The 21,195-nt window shown below is 36.1% G+C and overlaps 2 protein-coding genes, 1 long non-coding RNA gene and 1 pseudogene across 5 annotated transcripts; 1 reads left to right on the top strand and 3 right to left on the bottom strand.

Annotated features, from left to right (window-relative positions):
* Positions 1-779: 779 nt before the first annotated feature.
* Positions 780-15,625, bottom strand: LOC114279194 (plant-specific TFIIB-related protein PTF2 pseudogene; annotated as a pseudogene). 2 transcript variants are annotated; one of them, XR_014364495.1, is made up of 5 exons: positions 13,410-15,625; positions 13,236-13,330; positions 11,063-11,727; positions 10,877-10,950; positions 780-1,192 (listed from the first exon to the last, which is right to left on the bottom strand). The product of XR_014364495.1 is annotated as a plant-specific TFIIB-related protein PTF2 pseudogene, transcript variant X2 (transcript). The 2 variants fall into 2 exon arrangements; XR_014364494.1 differs by lacking the exon at positions 13,236-13,330.
* On the bottom strand, positions 4,144-6,518 carry LOC145821850 (plant-specific TFIIB-related protein PTF2-like). The gene is made up of 3 exons (XM_082918424.1): positions 6,237-6,518; positions 5,158-6,138; positions 4,144-4,386 (listed from the first exon to the last, which is right to left on the bottom strand). The coding sequence occupies exons 1-3, from the start codon at positions 6,516-6,518 to the stop codon at positions 4,144-4,146; spliced, it is 1,506 nt and encodes a 501-aa protein (XP_082774550.1).
* Positions 15,626-16,776: 1,151 nt separating the features above from the next.
* LOC145822792 (uncharacterized) lies at positions 16,777-17,727 on the top strand. The gene is made up of 2 exons (XR_014364496.1): positions 16,777-16,895; positions 16,962-17,727. It is a non-coding gene; the product is annotated as an uncharacterized LOC145822792 (long non-coding RNA).
* A 48-nt stretch (positions 17,728-17,775) lies between these two features.
* LOC114305257 (uncharacterized) lies at positions 17,776-18,997 on the bottom strand. The gene is made up of 2 exons (XM_028250341.2): positions 18,638-18,997; positions 17,776-18,501 (listed from the first exon to the last, which is right to left on the bottom strand). Exons 1-2 carry the CDS (start codon positions 18,956-18,958, stop codon positions 18,187-18,189), a joined length of 636 nt encoding a protein of 211 aa, XP_028106142.2. The 5' UTR covers positions 18,959-18,997; the 3' UTR covers positions 17,776-18,186.
* Between the last annotated feature and the right edge of the window lie 2,198 nt (positions 18,998-21,195).

Raw genomic sequence — 21,195 nt, 5'->3', positions numbered from 1 at the left:
GGAAAAAAACATACTAATGAGTTTTTTTTAGTGGTTTTGTGTGTTACATTGAAGTATTACATTTGAGATTACATTGATTGGAGTTTTATGTTTGGAAAAAGTTCAGTAATATTGTATTTGGTTGGGGGATTTGAGAAGGGATTTAGAAAGAGAAATGAAAAATATATATGAATAAAACATATCTACATTTCACCTAGTTTTACACACCTTTTCCCTTTTCCTTTTTTCCTTTTCAAATCCCTCTCCAAATCCCCTAACTAAACGCAGCGTAAGGAATTTTTTTTTTTTTTTTTTTGTGTGTTGCATTGAAGCGTTACGTTTGGAAAAAAATACACCAAAGAGTTTTTGTTAAGTGTTATGTTAGTTCGTTTAGAAAAAGTACACCAATGAATTTTTTAATATATTATATTAAAGTGTTACGTTATTGGAGTTTCGTAATGTGAAATTTGTTCTAGAATGAGAGAAAATCCAAAAATTCTATAGTACAGATTGTCCAAATGTGTAATTTTATATTTTGAGAAATCCACTTTTATTCCTAAAAAATTAAACCCAAACATGTAATTGACTACATTTTTATGTAATTTCCACTTTAATGAGAGATTTGGATTCATAAGAAAAAAAGAGGACTAAACAATTCACAAGATTATATTTTGAGATTTATTGGTGCTTCACCCTTATTACACACATATATAGTATATAGTATAAAAAAAATTAAGATTTTTTGAGAGGAAATAAGGACATTCATTATAATAGAATAGATATAGTCATACATATTCATATACAAAATAAAATTAGCCCTTACTAAGGCTAACTTGGCTGCCTCATGGGCAAATTGAACATCTTTCCTATTAACCTTAGTAATACATACATGATCCAAAACACTACAAAGATAATTAATATCCTTCAACATAGAATACAACTCCCATTCTATAGCCATCTTTGATTTAATTCGCATTATTAGCATTTGACAATTTGTAAGAATTTTGGCTGACATAATCTGGTGCTGTGAACGCCATTTGAGCATCTCCAAACATGCCTTTGCCTTGGGCACTAATGCTGAAGATGCTGTAAAGGAAAATTGGTGCTTTATGATTGGATTTCTGTTGCAGTCCATTGCGACCCATGCAGCCCCAGCTTGAGATGATTGTTGCCTCCATGCTCCATCGATCAAAAAATCTATGCACAATAGAATCTGGACACCAACTAGCATTGTTAGTAATAATAAAGGAAACATCTCCCTATTTTCGACATAATTAATCCCCATAAATTTTGCATGAAGTTGTCTATTTGAAGGTAAATCCAAGTGATTAATCCACTCAATAGCCCGAATCGGATGCTCAATATCCTTTTGAAATACAGCCTTGCTCCTGTGGATCCATATTCCCCATAAAACCTTAATTGCTTCCACTATAGCCTGCTCATCTGGTGCATTTCGAAACCACCACTCAATCCATTCCTGAACCAATAAACTTTGCCAAGATTCAAAATCCAACCCCAACTGTGAACCCTTCCAAATGTGCTTGGCAAAAGGGCATTGAAAACAAAGATGTTCCACAGATTCATCTTCCTCCAAACATCTTGGGCATTGAATATCAACCCCCACTCATCTTCTAATTAAAACAACATTAGCAGGTAAAATTCTATGAATAAATTTCCATAGAAATAAAGCCCATTTTGCCGGAATATGAAGGTTCCATAACTTCTTCCAACACCAACAACTGACTCCTATTCCATGAACTTCAGAGACTCCCCTACCCATTGCCATAGAGTAATCAGATTTAATGGAGTATCTACCATCTTTACAATATTTCCACACCACCCAGTCTGCTTTCTTCTCCCTAGACAAATGAATACTTTGAATGTGCTTTACCATATTACTCAGAAAAAGTGTGAATCAATGATTCCCTCAAAGTCCTAGTACTATGATCAATTAAATGCGATACTGAAAAGGAAGAGAACACGCTTCCGACATTTCTACCTACTATTTCATTGCGTGTAGTATGTATCCATTGATCCTCGAATGGGTTAATTCTAGACCCATCCTTTACAATCCAATAAAGATTTTTTTTTCAACAAATCTCGTCCCCACAGAATGCTTCTCCATCCTCAAGAACATCTACTGCTTGGCTGAACCTCCAGAAACCCCTTATGACGACAGTGTTTTGCCAATATGACTCTACTAAGAAGGGATTGTGGATCTTGGAGAATACGCCATGCAATTTTAACTAATAAAGACTAGTTTAACCATCCCGGATCTCTGAAACCCAACCCACCCAAAGCTTTAGGAAGACATAAAATGCTCCATTTCCTCCAGACAACACCACCCCCATCCTTATTTTTCCACAGAAAACAACTAACTATACTTTGAATTTGCTAAACAAAATATAGGGGAGCCTTAAAAACTGATAAAAGATACACTGGAATAGCAAGCATGGAATGTTTGGCCAACACACATTTGCCCGCAAAAAATAAGAAACCTCTTTTCCAACCTTGAAGTTTCGAATGAAATTTAGACACAATACGCCTGAACAACACTTCATCCCTTTCACTTAAATCTAGATAGGCACCTAAATATATTCCCGGCTTAGCAACTAACTTCACCCCTAGGCAATTACTCAAGAATTCCCTGCAAGAAGACAACATATTCGAACTAACAAACAAGTCCAACCTTTTGAAATTAATAATGAGCCCGGATTGATGACAAAAGGCCCCTGAAAACCATTTAAGAATCCGTACTTCTTCCATGCTGTACTTCATACAAATAAAACAATCATCCGTAAACAACAAGTGATTTATTACTGGAGCATTTCTACTTAACGAGATACCATTACACACCCCCTGCCCAGATAACATCTCAAAACGGAAGATAATTCTTGAATCACCAACAAAAAGAGATATGGAGACAATGGATCCCCTTGCTGTAGCCCACATCTTGGCTGAAACCACTCTGTTCTTCTAGCATTAATCAACACAGAAAAGGATGCAGTAGATATACACTGATGAATCAAATGAATCCACCAATGACTAAAACCTGTAACACCCAAAATATTTTCAAGGAACTCCTAATTAACCTGGTCATAGGCCTTATACATGTCCAACTTAAGCACATAAAAAGACTGATTACCTGACTTCCTTTTCCAAATAAATTCCAACACCTCATGGGCTAACTAAATATTATCTGAAATTAATCGCCTGACAACAAACGCATTTTGCTGAGCTGAGATTAAAAAAGGAAGAATGCGACGAAGCCTATTGGCCATAACCTTAGATGCAATTTTATACACCACATTACACACATTGATGGGGCAAAAATCATTCACCGTTTGGGGATTTTTAACCTTGGGTATAAGAACCAGCAGTGTTTTATTCAGTTCTTTAAGCATATGGCCACATTCAAAGAAAGAGAGGACCGAAGCAACCACAGATTTACCAACAACTCCCCAATATTTCTGATAAAATGTTGCTATCATACCAATTGGTCATGGGGCTTTCAACCCTTCCATGTAAAAATAGCATCTTTTATTTCAGATTCCAACACAGGTTGATCTAACCACACCTTGTGTTCCTCCGAAATTCAACAATTAATTGCAGATAAAAATTGAAAGTGAGAAGGGTAAGTAAAATGTGGCAATGTACCTGATGACTGAGATATGGAATTATGGACATGATAAATCTCTCTGAAATGCTGCAAAAACGCTGCTTGAATCCCCTCTTGATCCATAACCAACCCACCTTTTGTGTTTTGATCACCAAGATATAACTAGTTAGCCTTTTCCGCTGCGCCCAATATACCTCTTGCCATTGAAACAGATCATCAAACTTGCGTCTTAGCCCATAATCTTAATAAGACTTCACTCCCAAATCTGAAATCTTCTGCACTTCTTCAAATTTTCTGCGAGTTTGAGAGATTTGAATGTCCAATCTCCGAGAGGCTTGATTATGCCAATTTCTTAGGTGTCTAAGCACAATTATTTGATGTTGCATAAGTTGAAACGCATGTGATCCCGCCATCGAAACCTTCCAAACCTTCTCAACGATCTCCCCTGTGTCGCTTTCTAACAACCAAACAGCTTCAAAACGACCCCATTCTTTCTTTTCTGAACTAATGGGACTTGTATCCAGTACAATTGGTCCATGATCCAATCACTGAATAGGCAATGCTAGTAATACTGCCTGCCGAAAAAGATTTAACCAATTGGTTGAAACTATTGCTCCATCTAAACATTCGTAGGTTGCCTTGGTACCCACTTGATTATTCATCCAAGTGAACAAATTCCCCACAGCCGAAAAATCCACTAACCCATAATGACTCATAAAATCCCTCAAACACGAGGCACTCCGAATACCATTCTTGGTTCGACTTTGACGCTCGTGCAGATACAAGACCTGATTGAAATCACCCATCAGAACAAATGGCATTCTATGCCCATTTTTGTGTTAACTTCGAATGCCCATAGAACAACACCAACATCCAATTCGCACAATTTTGCTCATGAACCTCCAAAGCGATAAAACGTTCACATCTTTCCACCACTGTAATCTACCATAAGTCATCCCATGCTGCCTATAAACCTCCCCCACACCCAAAATTATCTACCCCAGACCAGAATCGAAATCCCATTGTCAAGCCTAGCCATTCCAACTTCCTAGCCTCCATTTTAGTCTCCATAGGAAATAGAAGATTAGGCTCATGAGATTGGGTCAAATTTTGCGCTGTTCGAACAGTTAGAGGGTGACTCATCCCTCTATAGTTTCAACTTATAATCTTCATGGCGACTGAGGAAGTTGTTACAGGACAACCTCCTCCAAAACCCTATCCACAGTTGACTGAGCTGTTGCCAAAATCAGATCCGACATTGAAGTTGTCTAGAATTCGACCATGAAATTGTCCTCACGAGATGGTACATCGCTGCCATTACCAGGTAGGTTCTCAAGATCCGAATCAGAGCATCTCCAACCATACTCTCTAAAATGCCTCCTCAAAGTACACAAAAAACTACCTTTTTTATTTTACCTAACTAGTTTAGCTAGTGTATACTCCAACTATACTCTTTATTTTACCTAACCAATCAAACTAACTTAACTAATTTTTTTAAGAAAACTATTATAAACATTAATAAATAAATAAATCGAACACATAATCTTATCGATATGCACCTTAGCAGCCTTTATCTTTTCTCTCCTCCTTTGATATGCCAAGCATCCCGAGACGAAAGAGGGAGGCAAAGCATTCAGTCCTACATCTTTCTCCAGTATTTGCTTGAGGAAAAGCTTTTTGCTCAGTACTGATTTTCCTTTCCACCACTCCCTACACTCTAAAAGGTCAAACCCCATCCCTCTTTTCCATCTATTGTCACTCTCACTCTCTCCCACGGAATTGGCATTAGAAACTTCATTTGATAACTCTGAATATAACAGTGACAAGCATTCATGTGAAATCTTGAGCTTCTCCAAATCATCTATACACCATCTTGGGGAACCAGTCGGATCTTCTACCTCAAAATACTGAGAATCATTTTCCATGCCATAACTATCCATCCCAAATTCAACTTCTTTGCTCAAACAATCACGAACCAAACCATCCACATCAAATCCAACATGCTCTAAACTCTTCCTCTTCTCACTATGCTTAGACATTGACTTCAACTCCATATATTGAATCACGAATCGTGCATTCTTCATGATGTTCTTAACCGTAATATCCTTGCCCCAAGGCAATGCTTGTGCAACTTTCACAAGATTATTTAAAAGCTCCTTATACCACAACTTGCATGTACTAACAGCCACATGTAATTCCTTTGCCATGTCCTCTAGCCGAACATCAGCCTCATTCAATTGTGCAACAAATACCAATACGGCCGCAACAATCGAAATCGGTCTCCGCCCCGTCGTCAAATACCACTTCACCAAACACTGCATTAAAAAAATCCCTTGTTTTAAAATTCTCTCAATCTTTTCCTTTTCCATTAAATTTTCATCAAAACAAGTCTTAACCACCCATTCAAATGAATTCACTATATTAAACTCCGGCAATTTCAATTCAAGAAAATCAACAACCCGATTAACCATCCGATCAAGCTCAAAAATATCACAATCGACCTTATCAGCCACATCAGAAAGCGGCAAAGGTTTATTATCCTTTCGCATAAAACATAAGCACAAGCACCAATAAGTCCAGGTAACAATCACCCTGACTATACTCTCTCTTAGTAATAGTCTCCACCATAACCCTAAACCTCATTCGTCTTGGAAGGCCAAAAATTCAACAATGAAGCAATGCGTTCGAGGGTCTCTTTAGCTTTGTATATTTTTGTTTCCTTGTAACGATAGACATTACCGGTATCGGCAGTGCCGGTGCGGACAAATGTCCTGGTGGGGCCACTGGGGCCGCCAAAATGGTGCTGTAAATCATCAAATTCTTGGATGACTCTGCACGACGAGCAGACCAAGTTGCACGTTGCGTCATCGGAGACGATAGTCCTCTTTCCACAACTCTTACAGGGGCGACAACTCTCCATATCAAAAATTTTATTAGGGTTTCAGAAAAATTCAATCTGGGATGTGTTTGCTTCCCAGGAAAATTGGAGAAACAGTTGAGAGACTGAATGTATATGTAATTTAAAGACGAATTCAATGGACAAAAATAGGGGAGAGAGAAGAGACCCCACAATCCAAACAATTCCTAATTGCGTCAATAACTTTTGTTTCTCTCGCTGCTCTCTCTCATGCTGAACCAATTGAAGAGAAGAGACATCCAACCTTTTTCAATGCAACACGAGGAGGATTGAAGAGCTTGGAAGGCTCGGCCAAGTTGATGAAGAAGATCGAAAGCTGTTTGATGATATGATTTCAGAGAGACTGCAGCTTGGATTGAAGCTCCATGATTTGTGGATACTCCCAAAATGGCCGATTAGACGAGGCTCAAGCGCTCTTTGACTCGTTTGCAGGCAAGAATGTGACTTGACTTCAGTTGATGCTAGTTATTCGTTGTTGTCGAATGAGGGAAGCCAGAGAGTTGTTTGATCAAATGCTTGAGACAAATTCTCTGTTTCTTCTTGGATGGTTATGATTTCTGGGCATGTTCAGGTTATGATTTTGGGGAAGCTCCTCCTACTTGGGATGTGTCTTAATTTGAAGGCAACTTCACTTTACCCATTGATTTGGGTCGGGTGCGATTTACCCTAACATTTGAAAATCACTACATAATCTCCATATAATTTGTGGATTAAAATGCATCGTCAGCTTTTCCATCTAAATTAACGGAATGTGAGGCTCACGCACCTAGAAGACAGTAAGTTGATTTTTAAGACTAAATTACCCCTCATTCACCTTCAAATTTACAAAATATACCATTCTTCTTCCTTCTTTCTTTACTGTTTCTCTCTCTATGGTGGGTTGAAGATGAGGTTTGGAGGCTTGTAATTTGGGAAAATTGGAGTGTTTGGGGAGAAAATGGTGACAATGAAGAAAGAAGGAGATCGGAGTTAGTCTTTAAGAGGTTTTACATTGATATATACATATAGCTACAGTTTTTGATCTCTATAACAACGCCACCACAGCGATGGCGTCCCTACCTCTTACCTGCTCTGTCAATCTGGGTTTTCGATCTCTACCCACATGTAGAACTCAGTCTTCAAAGTCGTCGTCGTCGTCAACTCTCAATCTCAAATCCAACACTCAAAATCAAAGAAACCAGTCAAAACGACACTCACTGATCACAAACCCATATATTGGAACAAGCTTCACATTTAAGTCCATCACCAAGACCCACACCACCTACAATTCTTCAGTTCTGACCCGAAATCTCATTGTCAAAGCCTCGGCTATTGCTGTTTAGGCGAAGCTGCCACCGCCGCCGCTGCAGCCATGGTAGGTTGTAGACCTAAATTCAATCTGATTGTAATTGGGTTATTAAAAATAATGAAAAATTTATTTGGGTCAAATTCTGGTCAGATTCATAGTATATATATATATATATATATGTATATATTTGGGTCAAATTCAATATGATAGTATATAATGTAATATGTGAAAAATGCTGGGTTTCCTAGTGTTTTGCATCAATCAAAATTTTTTGAAGTTGAAATTTGTTAGAGTTGGTAGAAGAAAGAAAATATATGTGTATATATCTATATATATGTGCAGGTTCAATTCAAAAGAAAGAAGAAAGAAAGAAAATAGGTGTGTGTATACATATATACGTATGTATATTTGCAGGTTTAATTTAAAAGAGAGAGAATAGGAAGAAGATAGGGGGCATAAAGGTAAATTTATACATTCTGTTAACAGAAGTTAGTGTGCATTTTAGTCCACGAACCACATGAGGGTTATGTGGTGATTTCCAACTGTCAGGGGGATAAACCGCACCTGACCCAAACCACGGGGTAAAGTGAAGCATTGTGGTTTAGTGAAAAGTACTCAAACATCTTGCTTGAGGTCCTAACTTCGAAACTTGGAGTTTGTTTTTCTTAGAAGCAAGCGCCTTTTCAGTACGCCGATTCGATAGAACCAATGTTGTACAATACATACAATAGTGAAAACAAAAACAAAGATTTCATTAACAAACTAAACAAATGATACATTATAAAAGCAAAGGTTTCATTAACATGAATGTAAACAAAGTTTTTAAAGGCAAATGCATAATTCGAGGTGTTTAGGCTTAAGCATTTCGAATTTTAAATTTTAATATTTAGTAAATAAATTAAATATTTTAAAATAGTGAAAAAAACAAATAAAAATTAACTATAAGGTATAAATAATTTTGTACTTAAGGCATCAAACATTTCATTGCAAAGAATGAAGCTTGCCTTCATTGCAAGTGAAATTGACATTCTTAGCTTTGGTGATTGAACTTCTCACTTGAACATTAACTTTGTATTTTTTGTTCATTGTTCATTTACTTAATTTTTTTCTATAGAATATAGACACAAAGGGTTTTTTTTTTTTTTTTTTTTTTTTTTTTGATGTTTAGACTATCTACCAGACTAAGTTTAACAAGAGTCTAAGGAAACCTCTTTATATGCATACTCATCACAGGCTTATGTGCAAAAGGCATACAAGGCGCACCTAAGGCGCATGCCTCAGATTGTGAGGCGCAAGCCTTTAGGGAGAGTAGCCTAAAAATCAAAGCCTTGATACGTTTTACCTTAGCCTTGAAGCAAGGTGAGCATCGAGGTGAGCCGTAGTAAAGTCTTTGAAAACTTTGAATGTAAAGAAAAACCTAAAATATTTTCTTTGAGCTCTCTCATTCTTTTCAGTTTCTTCATTTCCTTTATCTGAATTTATGGTTTCATTAAAATTCTAGGTAGCATTATTTGATACATTAGTGAAGCATATGTTTGTGTAAAGTTGGTCTTGGTTATAAACTTTGCGTATGTTTGATTAATGCTTTTACAAAGAACTATTAGTTTTAGATAAGTTTATGCTTTTAATGAATCTAGCTGGCATGCTTCTCACCTCCCTGCCTAGCTAATGCAGGTTTAGGTTCATTTCATTTAATCTCATATATTCATATTGGCATGCTTTTGGTCTCTACATGTCTTATACATGTTTCTTAATTAAGTAGCTTGCTATGTTTTTTTTTTTTTAGCAATCTATTCCCTCATTGATTTTGAGTACTAGTTTCTCTTTTCTTTTTTTGTTGGTACTATCAATTATCTACAACTTAATTTGATTGGAAGGAACTATTTTTGTAATGCAAGAGAAGTTACTTTTGAGGGGAGGATAAAAAAAGGGCACTAAATCCACAACCCAAGTTAAATTGACCAAGTGAAAAATATATCTCAATCCAATCAAATGCTCAACAATTAATCATTCAATAATAAAAAAAGGTCAAGTTTTCCATAATGAAATCTTCTGACGTAAGAAAAAAATGAAGCTTCATAGAACCTAAAAGAAGTTTACAATATATATTACCCGAAGAATAAAATCAGCAAGCAAGCACCCAAGCGGCTTTAGGTTAATTAAACAAACAATTGAAAATGAGCAGCAAAACAACAAAATGATTTGCGTAAAAGAGTCTATCAAAGTTTGGACAAATACCTCCTGGTTGCAGGATAAAACTTCAACATAAGAACCATTTTAGGAGCAAGGAACAAAATCTCATTTTGTTTCCATTGAAATGGCCAAAATGTTTCCGTTTCCTGAATCAACGACATGAAATGCTAATGGAATATTGGATAATTACCAGGTCTAAGCTAACTAATTTTGTTTAGGTATAATACCTAAAACCACTAATTTTGTAACCATAATTGGTCCCCATGTAATGCTACTCTGAAAATGGTTGCCTGTAATGAGGCTTCATAGTCCCCTCACCTCAACTTAGTTCCAAACTTCTGTCAACTTCTGCAAACTCATCACTACAATGAGTGAGTGATCAAAAACAAAAACCTTAAAAAATCCTGCATTGCATTGTCCTCTCACACCTGGCCGTTGGGTTAACAAAGTTGTCGGTGTATGAAGGTCGAGGAGCGAAGCTTTGTGCTGTTCAATCAAGTCAAACGAGGCTGACTGGGCAAGGTTGTGCTCATGGAGCATTTCAAGACTTCAGAGATAGGGTTAACCAAGGTTTGGTTGTAATCCTTCCTGTGTGTCCTGTAGTAGATTTTGCTGAGTATTGGGACCATGGCTTTCCCCTCTTGGAGAGTTTTCCTGGAGGGTCTCCAAGTTAATTGATGTGTCTTCCATCTCAAAGTTGTTTGGATTTTCCAATGTGATCACAATTTAATTTGAATCATCAAAATCAATTGGGTAATCTTGAGATAATTCTTGAAATTGGCCTATTCATACCCCCCTCCCTCTAAGCACAATTATCTTGGGCTCCAATATTTCAAAAAAAAATCAAAATACATGAGAAAAAACAGAAATAACAAGTTACCAGAATCTGCAATGGAAACATAATCTTCTGATTCAGAAACTTTATTGGATAGCTCAATCCCAAGCCAACAGAATCTGTCACAGATATAGTCACAAAGGTAGCCGCACCAGTCAGAGTAGAAATTAACAGAAGTAAATAAAAGTAAAGAAAGAAGCACATAGAACAAATAGGATAACAGAACCTTACCATTTGATATTGCTGAGAAAGCATCACCTGAAGTGCAGTATCAGAAACTCTACATTTGCAGGACTCAACTAAAATAACTGAATTAGCTGATGGCAGGACATTTGACTTGTCAGCTGTGGCTTTTACATGGTTAGTCGTGTCCGCTTCCTTCACACAAGAGTGATATCCATCTAGTGATACTAGTGTTGACAAATCCTCTTGACCATCCCATCTTTCACCATCAGATTTTTTGACTCTGCAAAATAATGATGCCAAGCTTGAATCTTTCTCTGCAGTATCAACTACTACTGGAATCTCTGTTGGGAACGGTTTCTTCGCTGGGTCATTTTTCACTACACTCACATTTCACTTTTCACTCGTACCAATATCATCCTTTTTCTCCGACAATAAATCATTATGTTTCTCTTCCATGGGTTCCATACAATATTGATGGGCCAAAGAGTTTTTGTTGCAAAGTCCCTTCTTAGGGTCAATGTCAACACCAATCATTGAGCTTTCATGAGTTGTGAGATTAACATTTTTATTTTGTTGAGGAGATAATTCAGGAGCTACCCCTTCCATGAAATCTGGCGAAAATGAAGGCACATCATGCATGAATTTTGACAAAGTTGTTTCATATCGGCACCCATTGTCTGCAGTTGGTTTTCAATATTGGCGCCCACTGTCTGCAGTGTCAAAATGCAGAAACAATTTTGATTTGAGAAACATTAGCAGCATCAAGAGGATAAATGATATGAGATATAGTAAACCTCAGAACAGAGTAGCTATTCAACCTAGTGCAAGGAGAATAAACAACAGAAAACACAACCACAACAAAGCATGGTTGCACAATTTCCTACCCTAGGAAAAAAGGTAGACTAAGATTTGCAAAGGTACGCAAATCAATTTGAAGGTAGATTAGATAATAAAAAATATTGTCATCATTCAGCATGTCTAAATGCTTCCTCTCCAAGTGAGCAGCTGATATTAATGTGACATAGCAGCTCTAGTAGCCAATACAAAGTGACATATAGACATGTAGACTAAGAAGAACAGCCACTTCTATGAAGAAGCCGTGTCTTGTTGGACATCGACATTCTATGGACTCTCCTAAAAGAGTGTCCAACATTTCTTCAACATGTCTTAATTAAAATTTTAAATTCATAATATCGAACACTTTACAGACACTTCGGCAACATTCTTAAACCCTTGTAACCTAAGAAGCATGAACACTGCTAAGAAGGTAATGTATCCGTGTCGTGTCCATGTCGGACACCAAAAAGAAATAAATCCAATCATTTTTGTGTTGCAATTTTGAAATTAGTACAATCTTAATTTTGATCTCCTCCAAACTTTGTGGCAATTTTGCAATATTGTCAATTATCTTATTTTTGAACTCCTCCAAACATCATTGAAAGCCCCCTTTACAGGTTTTTTTTTTTTTTTCTACAAAAATAAAATAAGAAGCAGCTTCATCTTAATACATCACAAAAACCTTATACAACTCTTGCCAAATAGCAATCTCTCTCTCTCTCTCTCTCTCATCCAACCACAAGCACAATGAAAGTCAGCAGCTTCAAAGATTGAAATGTTTTTACTGGGCCAGATATGATCTCCCTGTTATTCAGTCAAGAAGAATAGCTTTCAAATTTATAGCAAGCTGCTCGACCCTACAATGACAAATATCAACAAAAGGGCCAATAATTGTTGCCTCTATGTTTTCAACATGGCCTTAGCTGCTTAATGACTGATAGTTACAGTTCTCAAAGTTAAGTTATCGTGTGTCAAATTATTAACTACAAGGTGCCATCACGATTAGATTGAAATTTGAGCTTCAAACAGATTTATGAAGATAATCTGAAATGGTATGATTTTGTAAAAGTGTCACCTAAAAAAATTCAGGGTAAAGTATTTAATTTTTCCTTCCTTTCCCTATTTCACTGCATCAGCACCGGTCTAATGAGGCATTCTATTTTGTACTTTTTAAATGAATCAAATTACTGCTGAAAAAATTTCCCAAAGTATCACTTAGCATTTGATATTTAAAAAAAAAAAAAAAGGCAAATAAATAAATACAAGGAGAGAAAGAAAAGATAACTAAAAACAGAGTACTACAAACAAGAGATGTCTGTACAGAATATATAACACTTCAAGCAAAAAGAATGGGTAGATCTATCAGCAGCGAACCCCATACATGTCCAATTTGAATCAATCTCAATGGATCCTTGCCGCACACTCCTTGATGAAAAAGAAAAAGCATGGAGTTTTCAAGCTCTTCACATTGTGAAACTGGATAAATTCAAGGAACAAGCTCATATGTCACATAAATATGTGGAAACCAAAATTCTATAACAAAAAAATTTGATACCTTGTATTAATTTTGCAGAAATAGGTAACAAAAATAGATTCCCTCCTGCTGGAGGAGTAAAAAATACAAAACTTCTCTCTAATAGTGCAGTGACCTATGCAGTTGAGTAGATTCAAGCCACAATTCCAACCATAATGAAGCTAATTACACACTTGCAGAGTTAAAAACATGCAAGTCCAGTAAGGTATTGTAGTGCCCCTTCTCTATTTCCTCCTCCTCCACCCGATGAAGGAGAAGGGTCTCAATAATAAAATCTTCCCAATCAACATCAATGGCCATTTTCTTTCTCCTTCGTTTATTCCCACCATTTACGCATTCCAAAATGCAAAGGTCATCATCCCTGCCACCTGATTTGGCATTTGGCGGACACATAATCTTATCGATACGCACCTTAGCAGCCTTTATCTTTTCTCTCCTCCTTTGATATGCCAAGCATCCTGAGACAAAAGAGGGAGGCAAAGCATTCAATCCTACATCTTTCTCCAGTCTTTGCTTGAGGAAAAGCTTTTTGCTCAGTTCTGATTTTCCTTTCCACCACTCCCTACACTCTAAAAGGTCAAACCCCATCCCTCTTTTCCTTCTATTGTCACTCCCACTCTCTCCCACTGAATTGGCATCAGAAACTTCATTTGATAACTCTGAATATACCAGTGACAAGCATTCATGTGAAATCTTGAGCTTCTCCAAATCATCTATACTCCATCTTGGGGAACCAGTCGGATCTTCTACCTCAAAATACTGAGAATCATTTTCCATGCCATAACTATCCATCCCAAATTCAACTTCTTTGCTCAAACAATCACGAACCAAACCATCCAAATCGAACCCAACATGCTCTAAACTCTTCTTCTCACTGTGCTTAGACATTGACTTCAACTCCATATATTGAATCACGAATTGTGCATTCTTCATGATGTTCTTAACCGTAATATCCTTGCCCCAAGGCAATGCTTGTGCAACTTTCACAAGATTATTTAAAAGCTCCTTATACCACAACTCGCATGTACCAACAGCCACATGTAATTCCTTTGCCATGTCCTCAAGCCGAACATCAACCTCATTCAATTGTGCAACAAATACCAATACGGCCGCAACAATCGGAATCGGTATCTGCCCCGTCGTCAAATACCACTTCACCAAACACTGCATTAAAAAAATCCCTTGTTTTAAAATTCTCTCAATCTTTTCCTTATCCATTAAATTTTCATCAAAACAAGTCTTGACCACCCATTCAAATGAATTCACTATATTAAACTCCAGCAATTTCAATTCAAGAAAATCAACAACCCGATTAACCATCCGACCAAGTTCAAAAATATCACAACCGACCTTATCGGCCACCTCAGAAAGCGGCAAAGGTTTATTATCCTTTCGCATAACAACATAAGCACAAGCACCAATAAGTACAGGTAACCAATCACCCTGACCATACTCTCCCTTAGTAATAGTCTCCACCATAACCCTAACCTCATTCGTCTTGGAAGGCAAAAAATTCAACAATGAAGTAATACGTTCAAGGGTCTCTTTAGCTCTGTATATTTTTGTTTCCTTGTAACGATAGACATTACCGGTACCGGCAGTGCCGGTGCGGACAAACGTCCCGGTGGGGCCACTGAGGCCGCCAAAATGGTGCTGTAAATCATCAAATTCTTGGATGACTCCGCACGACGAGTAGACCAAGCTGCACGTTGCGTCATCGGAGACGATAGTCCTCTTTCCACAACTCTTACTGGGGCGACAACTCTCCATATCAAAAATTTTATTAGGGTTTCAGAAAAATTCAATCTGGGATGTGTTTGCTTCCCAGGAAAATTGGGGAAACAGTTGAGATACTGAATGTATATGTAATTTAAAGACGAATTGGACAAAAATAGGAGAGAGAGAGAGAGAGAGAGAGAGAGAGAGAGAAAGAGACCCCACAATCCAAACAAATTCCTAATTGCGGCGATAACTTTTGTTTCTCTCGCTGCTCTCTCTCCTGCTCAACCAATTGAAGAGAAGAGACCCCACAATCCAACCTTTTTCAATGCAACATGAGGAGGATTGAAGAGCTTGGAAGGCTCGGCCGAGTCGATGAAAAAGATCGAAAGCTGTTTGATGATATGACTCAGAGAGACTGCAGCTTGGATTGAAGCTCCATGATTTGTGGGTACTCCCAAAATGGCCGATTAGAGCATCTCCCACCCAATCCTCTCACCAAGAGGATGAAAATAAATTTTTTTATTTAAAAAGTGAATATAGAGTACATCACTATTCGTTCCAACTCCAACCATAAACCTTTATTTTCTTCTCTAATTGTTGATGCCATGAAAACATGGTTTAGAATTATTCTGCATTGCTGAAAAAAGTGGCAGGGGAGACATGAATGTTGATGCCGTGATAAAGGTTTATGGTAGACTTGGATTATTCGGCATCAATAATCTGTAAATCACTTCTGAATTATTCACATCAACATTCTAGGATTATTCTGCATTTTCTTCTCTAATTTTCAACAATTTGTAAATATTTCCCTCCAAAATTAACCATCAACTTTCCCTCCATTAATTTTCCCTCCATCTATTTTCCTTACCATCTATTATTTTATAGAAAAACCAAACCCTCATACAACCAAAACAAATGACTGTAGAGCTTCTGAAACAGAAATGGATGCTGAGTGTATTCATGAAGAAATGAATGCAGAGCATATTTATTTACCACCATTCCTTGATTATGAAGAAGAAATGGCAGCATGGGAAGAGGAAGAAAATATATTATTTCATTTATATGCTTCCAACAACATCACCATAGCTCAATATCTTCAAGAAGATGATCAATTAATACATAAAGGTTCAGTTTATGGACATATAGTGAGAGATCGTAGAAGGGAAGAAGGTCATGCTCAATTATGGAATGATTACTTCTCAGAGAACCCGACCTATGAGGAAAATTTATTTCGTAGGAGATTTTGAATGCATAGAAGTTTATATTTACATATTGTTGATGTCGTGAAAGCTCACGATGATTTCTTTGTGCAGAAGAAGGATGGTCTTGGTAGACTTGGATTGTCTACTTTGCAAAAAGTAACAAGTGCATTTGGAATGTTGGCATATGGAACGGCGGCCGATTCTACGGATGAATATATATGAATTGGTGAGTCTACTGCCATTCTATGTATTAAAATGTTTTGTCGGGCAATCGTTGAGATATTTGGAAAAAAATACCTTAGATCACCTAATTCCAATGACATTGCAAGTTTGTTAAAAAAAGGTGAAGAACGGGGCTTCCCAGGGATGCTTGGGAGCCTTGATTGTATGCATTGGTCTTGGAAAAATTGCCCAACAGCTTGGGCAGGACAATACTCTAGACGTGGTGGATCCTCAACTATCATTCTTGAGGCAGTGGCATCTCACGACCTATGGATTTGGCATGCATATTTTGGCTTACCGGGCTCCAACAACGACATTAATGTCTTGCAATCATCTAATTTGTTTGCGAATCTCACCCAAGGTATAGGTCTTCCTGCTTATTATACTATCCATGGCATAGAGTTTAATGTTGGCTATTATCTAGCAGATGGTATACATCCGAAGTGGTCAACTCTCGTACAAACTATTTCTAAACCTCAAGATCCGAAGAAACAACACTTTGCAATGATGCAAGAAGCATGTCGAAAAGACGTTGAACGAGCATTCGGAGTACTTCAATCACGATTTGCTATAGTCAAGGGACTAGCTCGTTTTTGGAATAAGTGTGTGTTACATGATATCATGTCTGCGTGCATCATAATGCATAACATGATTGTTAAGGATGAGGGTGGTGAACATGCAAGTGTTATTAATTCTGGTACTCCAGCTCCCATCCCCAATGTTGAGATAGTGGTAGATGAAACAGAACAATTTCAACAGTTTCTTGCTCGACATAAAAAAATTAAAGACAAAGAGGCTCACTATGTTTTGAGAAATGCATTGGTTGAGCATTTGTGGGAAAGACATGGTAATTGCCACATTTAGAAGACATGGTTATTGATGTGAATGCTCTATTTATTGTTTTTGCACTTGGAGCTTTTTGAGTTTACATGTACTGGAGCTTTGTTTTTTACTCAAGCCACTGCTCTCTCATTTTCCAAACATATATCAGTAGCTACAATTCTCTGTGTTGCTGTTAGTTTTGTCTTTAGTAATGGGATGTAAATTGGAAGATACTAGGAGAGGTTGGGTTGGTAGTTACATTTATAAATGTAACAGTTTATTAATTTAGTAGTTTATTAATTTAACAGTTTATTAGCAGTTTGTTAATTTAACAGTTTATATACGAATTGGTAGTTATATTTTTGAGTTTACATGTAACAGTTTATTAATTTAGCAATGGGATGTTTTGTCTTTTCCCAACATGATAGTTATATTTATAAAATATGTCCTAGCACTAGTAATCTGGTAAGACATCACCACCTTCATATTGCCTAAAGCTACTAAAATCACCATGGCTAAAAGAAACAGAGTTGTTGGCTACTTGATCATTTTGTTCTAAAATTTCTAATTTTTTCCTTCGAAAATACTCACGATCAATTGGGTCTGCAATGTTTTTCAAGTCCATCTTCATGATTTCTTTCTCTTGATGTTCACGTTGAAGTTTTAATCTTTTACTTTCATTTTCAGCTTGTAACATCATGAGTTGGACACGCGCTGCAGAATCATTTTCCATTTTAGCAAATCGTTCTTCTCTTTGCTTTTGCCCTCTTTTCAAATTTATCATGATTTCTTGGTTTCCTTCAACAATGGATTCAAGGAGATGACTCTTATCAGCTATTTGCATCATTTTTAACTTCTCTTTCTTCCTCCCTATAAGACGACCCGATGAATCGACGTGATGATCCACCTTCTGATACAGTCTCTTCATTTGCATCCAAATCAATGGATGATGGTGCTACTAAGGATGCAGATACAGGGGATCCATTTTGAAATCCTTCAAAGCAATCATACCCTTGTTTGGGATTTTCTTTGGGGGTATTGTCAAGCCATTTCTCAGCCTTCTTAAGAATGGGCCATACATGATCATATTGGAATCCTTTCCTCTCTTCAGGGTCTTGTGCAAATAGGATTTTGGCCTGATTAATCTGCAAAATGAGAATTAAAAAAAATAAAAAGAAAAAAATGTTTATAGTAGTAACAACATTTTGTAAGATATAGGAACTTCTTGTTGGGCATTTTTTTTTTTTTTAAACATTGACAAAATTGTGTAAGAAGTCTTACATAATCTATCTCAGAAGCACCACTGGGATTAAGGCGTTCAACTGATCGAACACATCCCCGGAACTTGTTAATGGCCTTTATTATTAAAGCCATGCGACATTGGAGGGATTTTGTTGTTCGAGAGCCACTGTTGTAGCTTGGCAAGAGCTCATGATACTTAGCACTAATACGCTCCCATAACTTCTCTTTCTTTTGATTAGTACCCCTTACAGGATCTTGAGAAATTTCAAGCCATGCATTACATAGATTTTTATCCTCTTCTATTAAGAATGCCCGACCACGTTGAACTGATTTTCCACCCAATTCCACACTTGCAGACATTTCTATAGAAAGTATATATGGAAATATGATTGTAGTTTTGATAGGAAAAGACTTGTGCTTTTAGAAAAGAAAGATATCTGTATATATAGACTATTTCTTATGTTGAGGACTTGAATTCGACATTTATAATGCTGGTACTTTTCATCTACCAGTTGGTGGGAGAAGTTAATAAGGATTCTTTGACAGAAGTCAAGCACGGTTGGTAGGAGAAGTTAAGAAGCATGGTTGGTAGGATACTTTGAGGCTTTATCTTGAAAATGTATGGTTTCGTGGAACATTGTTTTTGTTCATTAACTTCATCTACCAGCTTTTGTTCATTAACTTCATGGAACACTGTTTTTGTTCATAGAACACTATTTTAACATCCCAATCTACATCCCATTGCTGTTTTAAAGAAAATATTTAATTTAATACAATTCTGTATATATCAGTAGTATCTACATCCCATTTTGGTAGTATCAATTGTTTTAACATCCCAATCTACATCCCATTGCTAAATATTTAAAATAGTTGGAAGTGGTAGTATCTACATCCCAACAGTGGAAGATACATCCCAATCTACATCCCAATCTACATCCCATTTTGGTAGTATCAATTGGTAGTAGCTACAATTGGTAGTATCTACATCCTAACACTGTTTTGACAAATATTTAGCAATGGGATGTAGATTGGCATCTGTATTACTGTATTTAGTTTTGTTTTTGTTCATACAATTCTCTGTATTACTGTTTTAACAAATATTTAATTTTAAAATTTTTGTAAAATATATTTAATATTATACTCATTTTAAAGGTATGATTTCATACTTTTTATTGATGTCAATTTTATAAAAATTAAATTTACACATTAAAAGTTATTTCGAATATAATAAGAAATATGGAGTGAATAGTGTTTTAGAGATCTCTTTCATTTTTTTCATCCTCCCTTCATATTTGAAGGATCAATCCATCTTCCTCCATTTGGAAGGAAGAAATGAAGGATGGGTTGGAGCTCAAAATTAAGAAGGATCCTTCATATCTGAAGAAATGAAGGATGGGTTAGAGATGCTCTTAGACGAGGCTCAAGCGCTCTATGACTCGTTTGCACGCACGGATGTGAGGACTTGCGCTTCAGGGATTTTTCCATGATGAATGCAATTAATGAAGAAATATAATTAATAAAATATAGGAAAATTTAAATTTTTTTTGAGGATTTCATGAACAAAATTTTATGTTTATTTTTAAAAATTTTGAAGATTTGAAGATAAGATTGTTGTTGATTTGAAACTCCTTAGGTAAGAATCTATCTCTCTATAGTCTCTATCTCTTTTTTTTACTTTAACTTTTCATGATATTTTGAATTTATAAATTTTAATGTTTTGTTGGAACAACAATTTCACCTAGTTAAAAGAAAAATTATGAGATTTAAGTGGTAAGAAAAAAAAATCAAGTTTGATGAAATAGTAACGGCAGTCTTAGGTTTAGTTTAAATAATTGATTAATCAAGTCTACTAAAATAGTAAATACAGCTCCATTGAGTAGTAAGTATTGTTTAAGTGATGAGTCAAGTTTGATAAAGTAGTAACTTTAAGTGATGAGTCAAGTTTGATAAAGTAGTAAGTGGAGTCTCATTGAGTAATAACTGTTATTTAAATGAGTGGTAAGTCAAGTCTGATAAAGTAATAAGTAGAGTCTCATTGAGTATTAAGTGTGGTTTAAATGAGTGGTAATTAAGTGTGATAAAATAGTAAGTACGGTTTAAATGAGTGGTTTCCAACTTACTACAACAACTAAACACACTTACTATTTGATATGATTGTACTTACTATTCCACATAACTACACTTATCATTCAAACGTTAATAAAATGCACCTAACCTCTAAAATAAATATAAAATTTATAAAAAAAAATTGAAAAAATGTACAAAATAAATATGAAATTTATAAATTTTATTATAATTTTTTACATTTTATGGAATATGATTTTTTTTTATTATTTATCTACTTAATGGCAATGAATGGCAATAAATGAAACCTGTTATCTTTTTCATTTACCATAACAAATGCAATTAATGAGAAATATGATTGACAAAATATAGAAAAAATTCAAATTCATTTGAGGTTTCCATTCCTTCTCATTCTATTTGCAACTCTTTGTGACTCAACCGACCACTTACCATCCATTTTACCACCTAGTAAGTAGAATCTCATTAAGTAGTAAGTGTGATTCAAATGAGTGGTAAGTCAAGTTTGATAAAGT

Source organism: Camellia sinensis, chromosome 3 (assembly GCF_055761805.1).
Source record: "Camellia sinensis isolate YWXY chromosome 3, ASM5576180v1, whole genome shotgun sequence".
NCBI classification, from domain to species: Eukaryota; Viridiplantae; Streptophyta; class Magnoliopsida; order Ericales; family Theaceae; genus Camellia; species Camellia sinensis.
This window is presented reverse-complemented; position numbering and strand designations above follow the sequence as displayed.

Coding starts and splice junctions, on each gene's coding strand:
- LOC145821850 (XM_082918424.1), bottom strand. CDS start 6,518: ATGGAGAGTTGTCGCCCCTGTAAGAGTTGTGGAAAGAGGACTATCGTC. Junction 6,139..6,236: donor GGCCTTCCAAGACGAATGAG/GTTTAGGGTTAT, acceptor TTTATGCGAAAG/GATAATAAACCTTTGCCGCT. Junction 4,387..5,157: donor AAAAGATAAAGGCTGCTAAG/GTGCATATCGAT, acceptor GATTTCAATCAG/GTCTTGTATCTGCACGAGCG.
- LOC114305257 (XM_028250341.2), bottom strand. CDS start 18,958: ATGTCTGCAAGTGTGGAATTGGGTGGAAAATCAGTTCAACGTGGTCGG. Junction 18,502..18,637: donor GTGCTTCTGAGATAGATTAT/GTAAGACTTCTT, acceptor CTCATTTTGCAG/ATTAATCAGGCCAAAATCCT.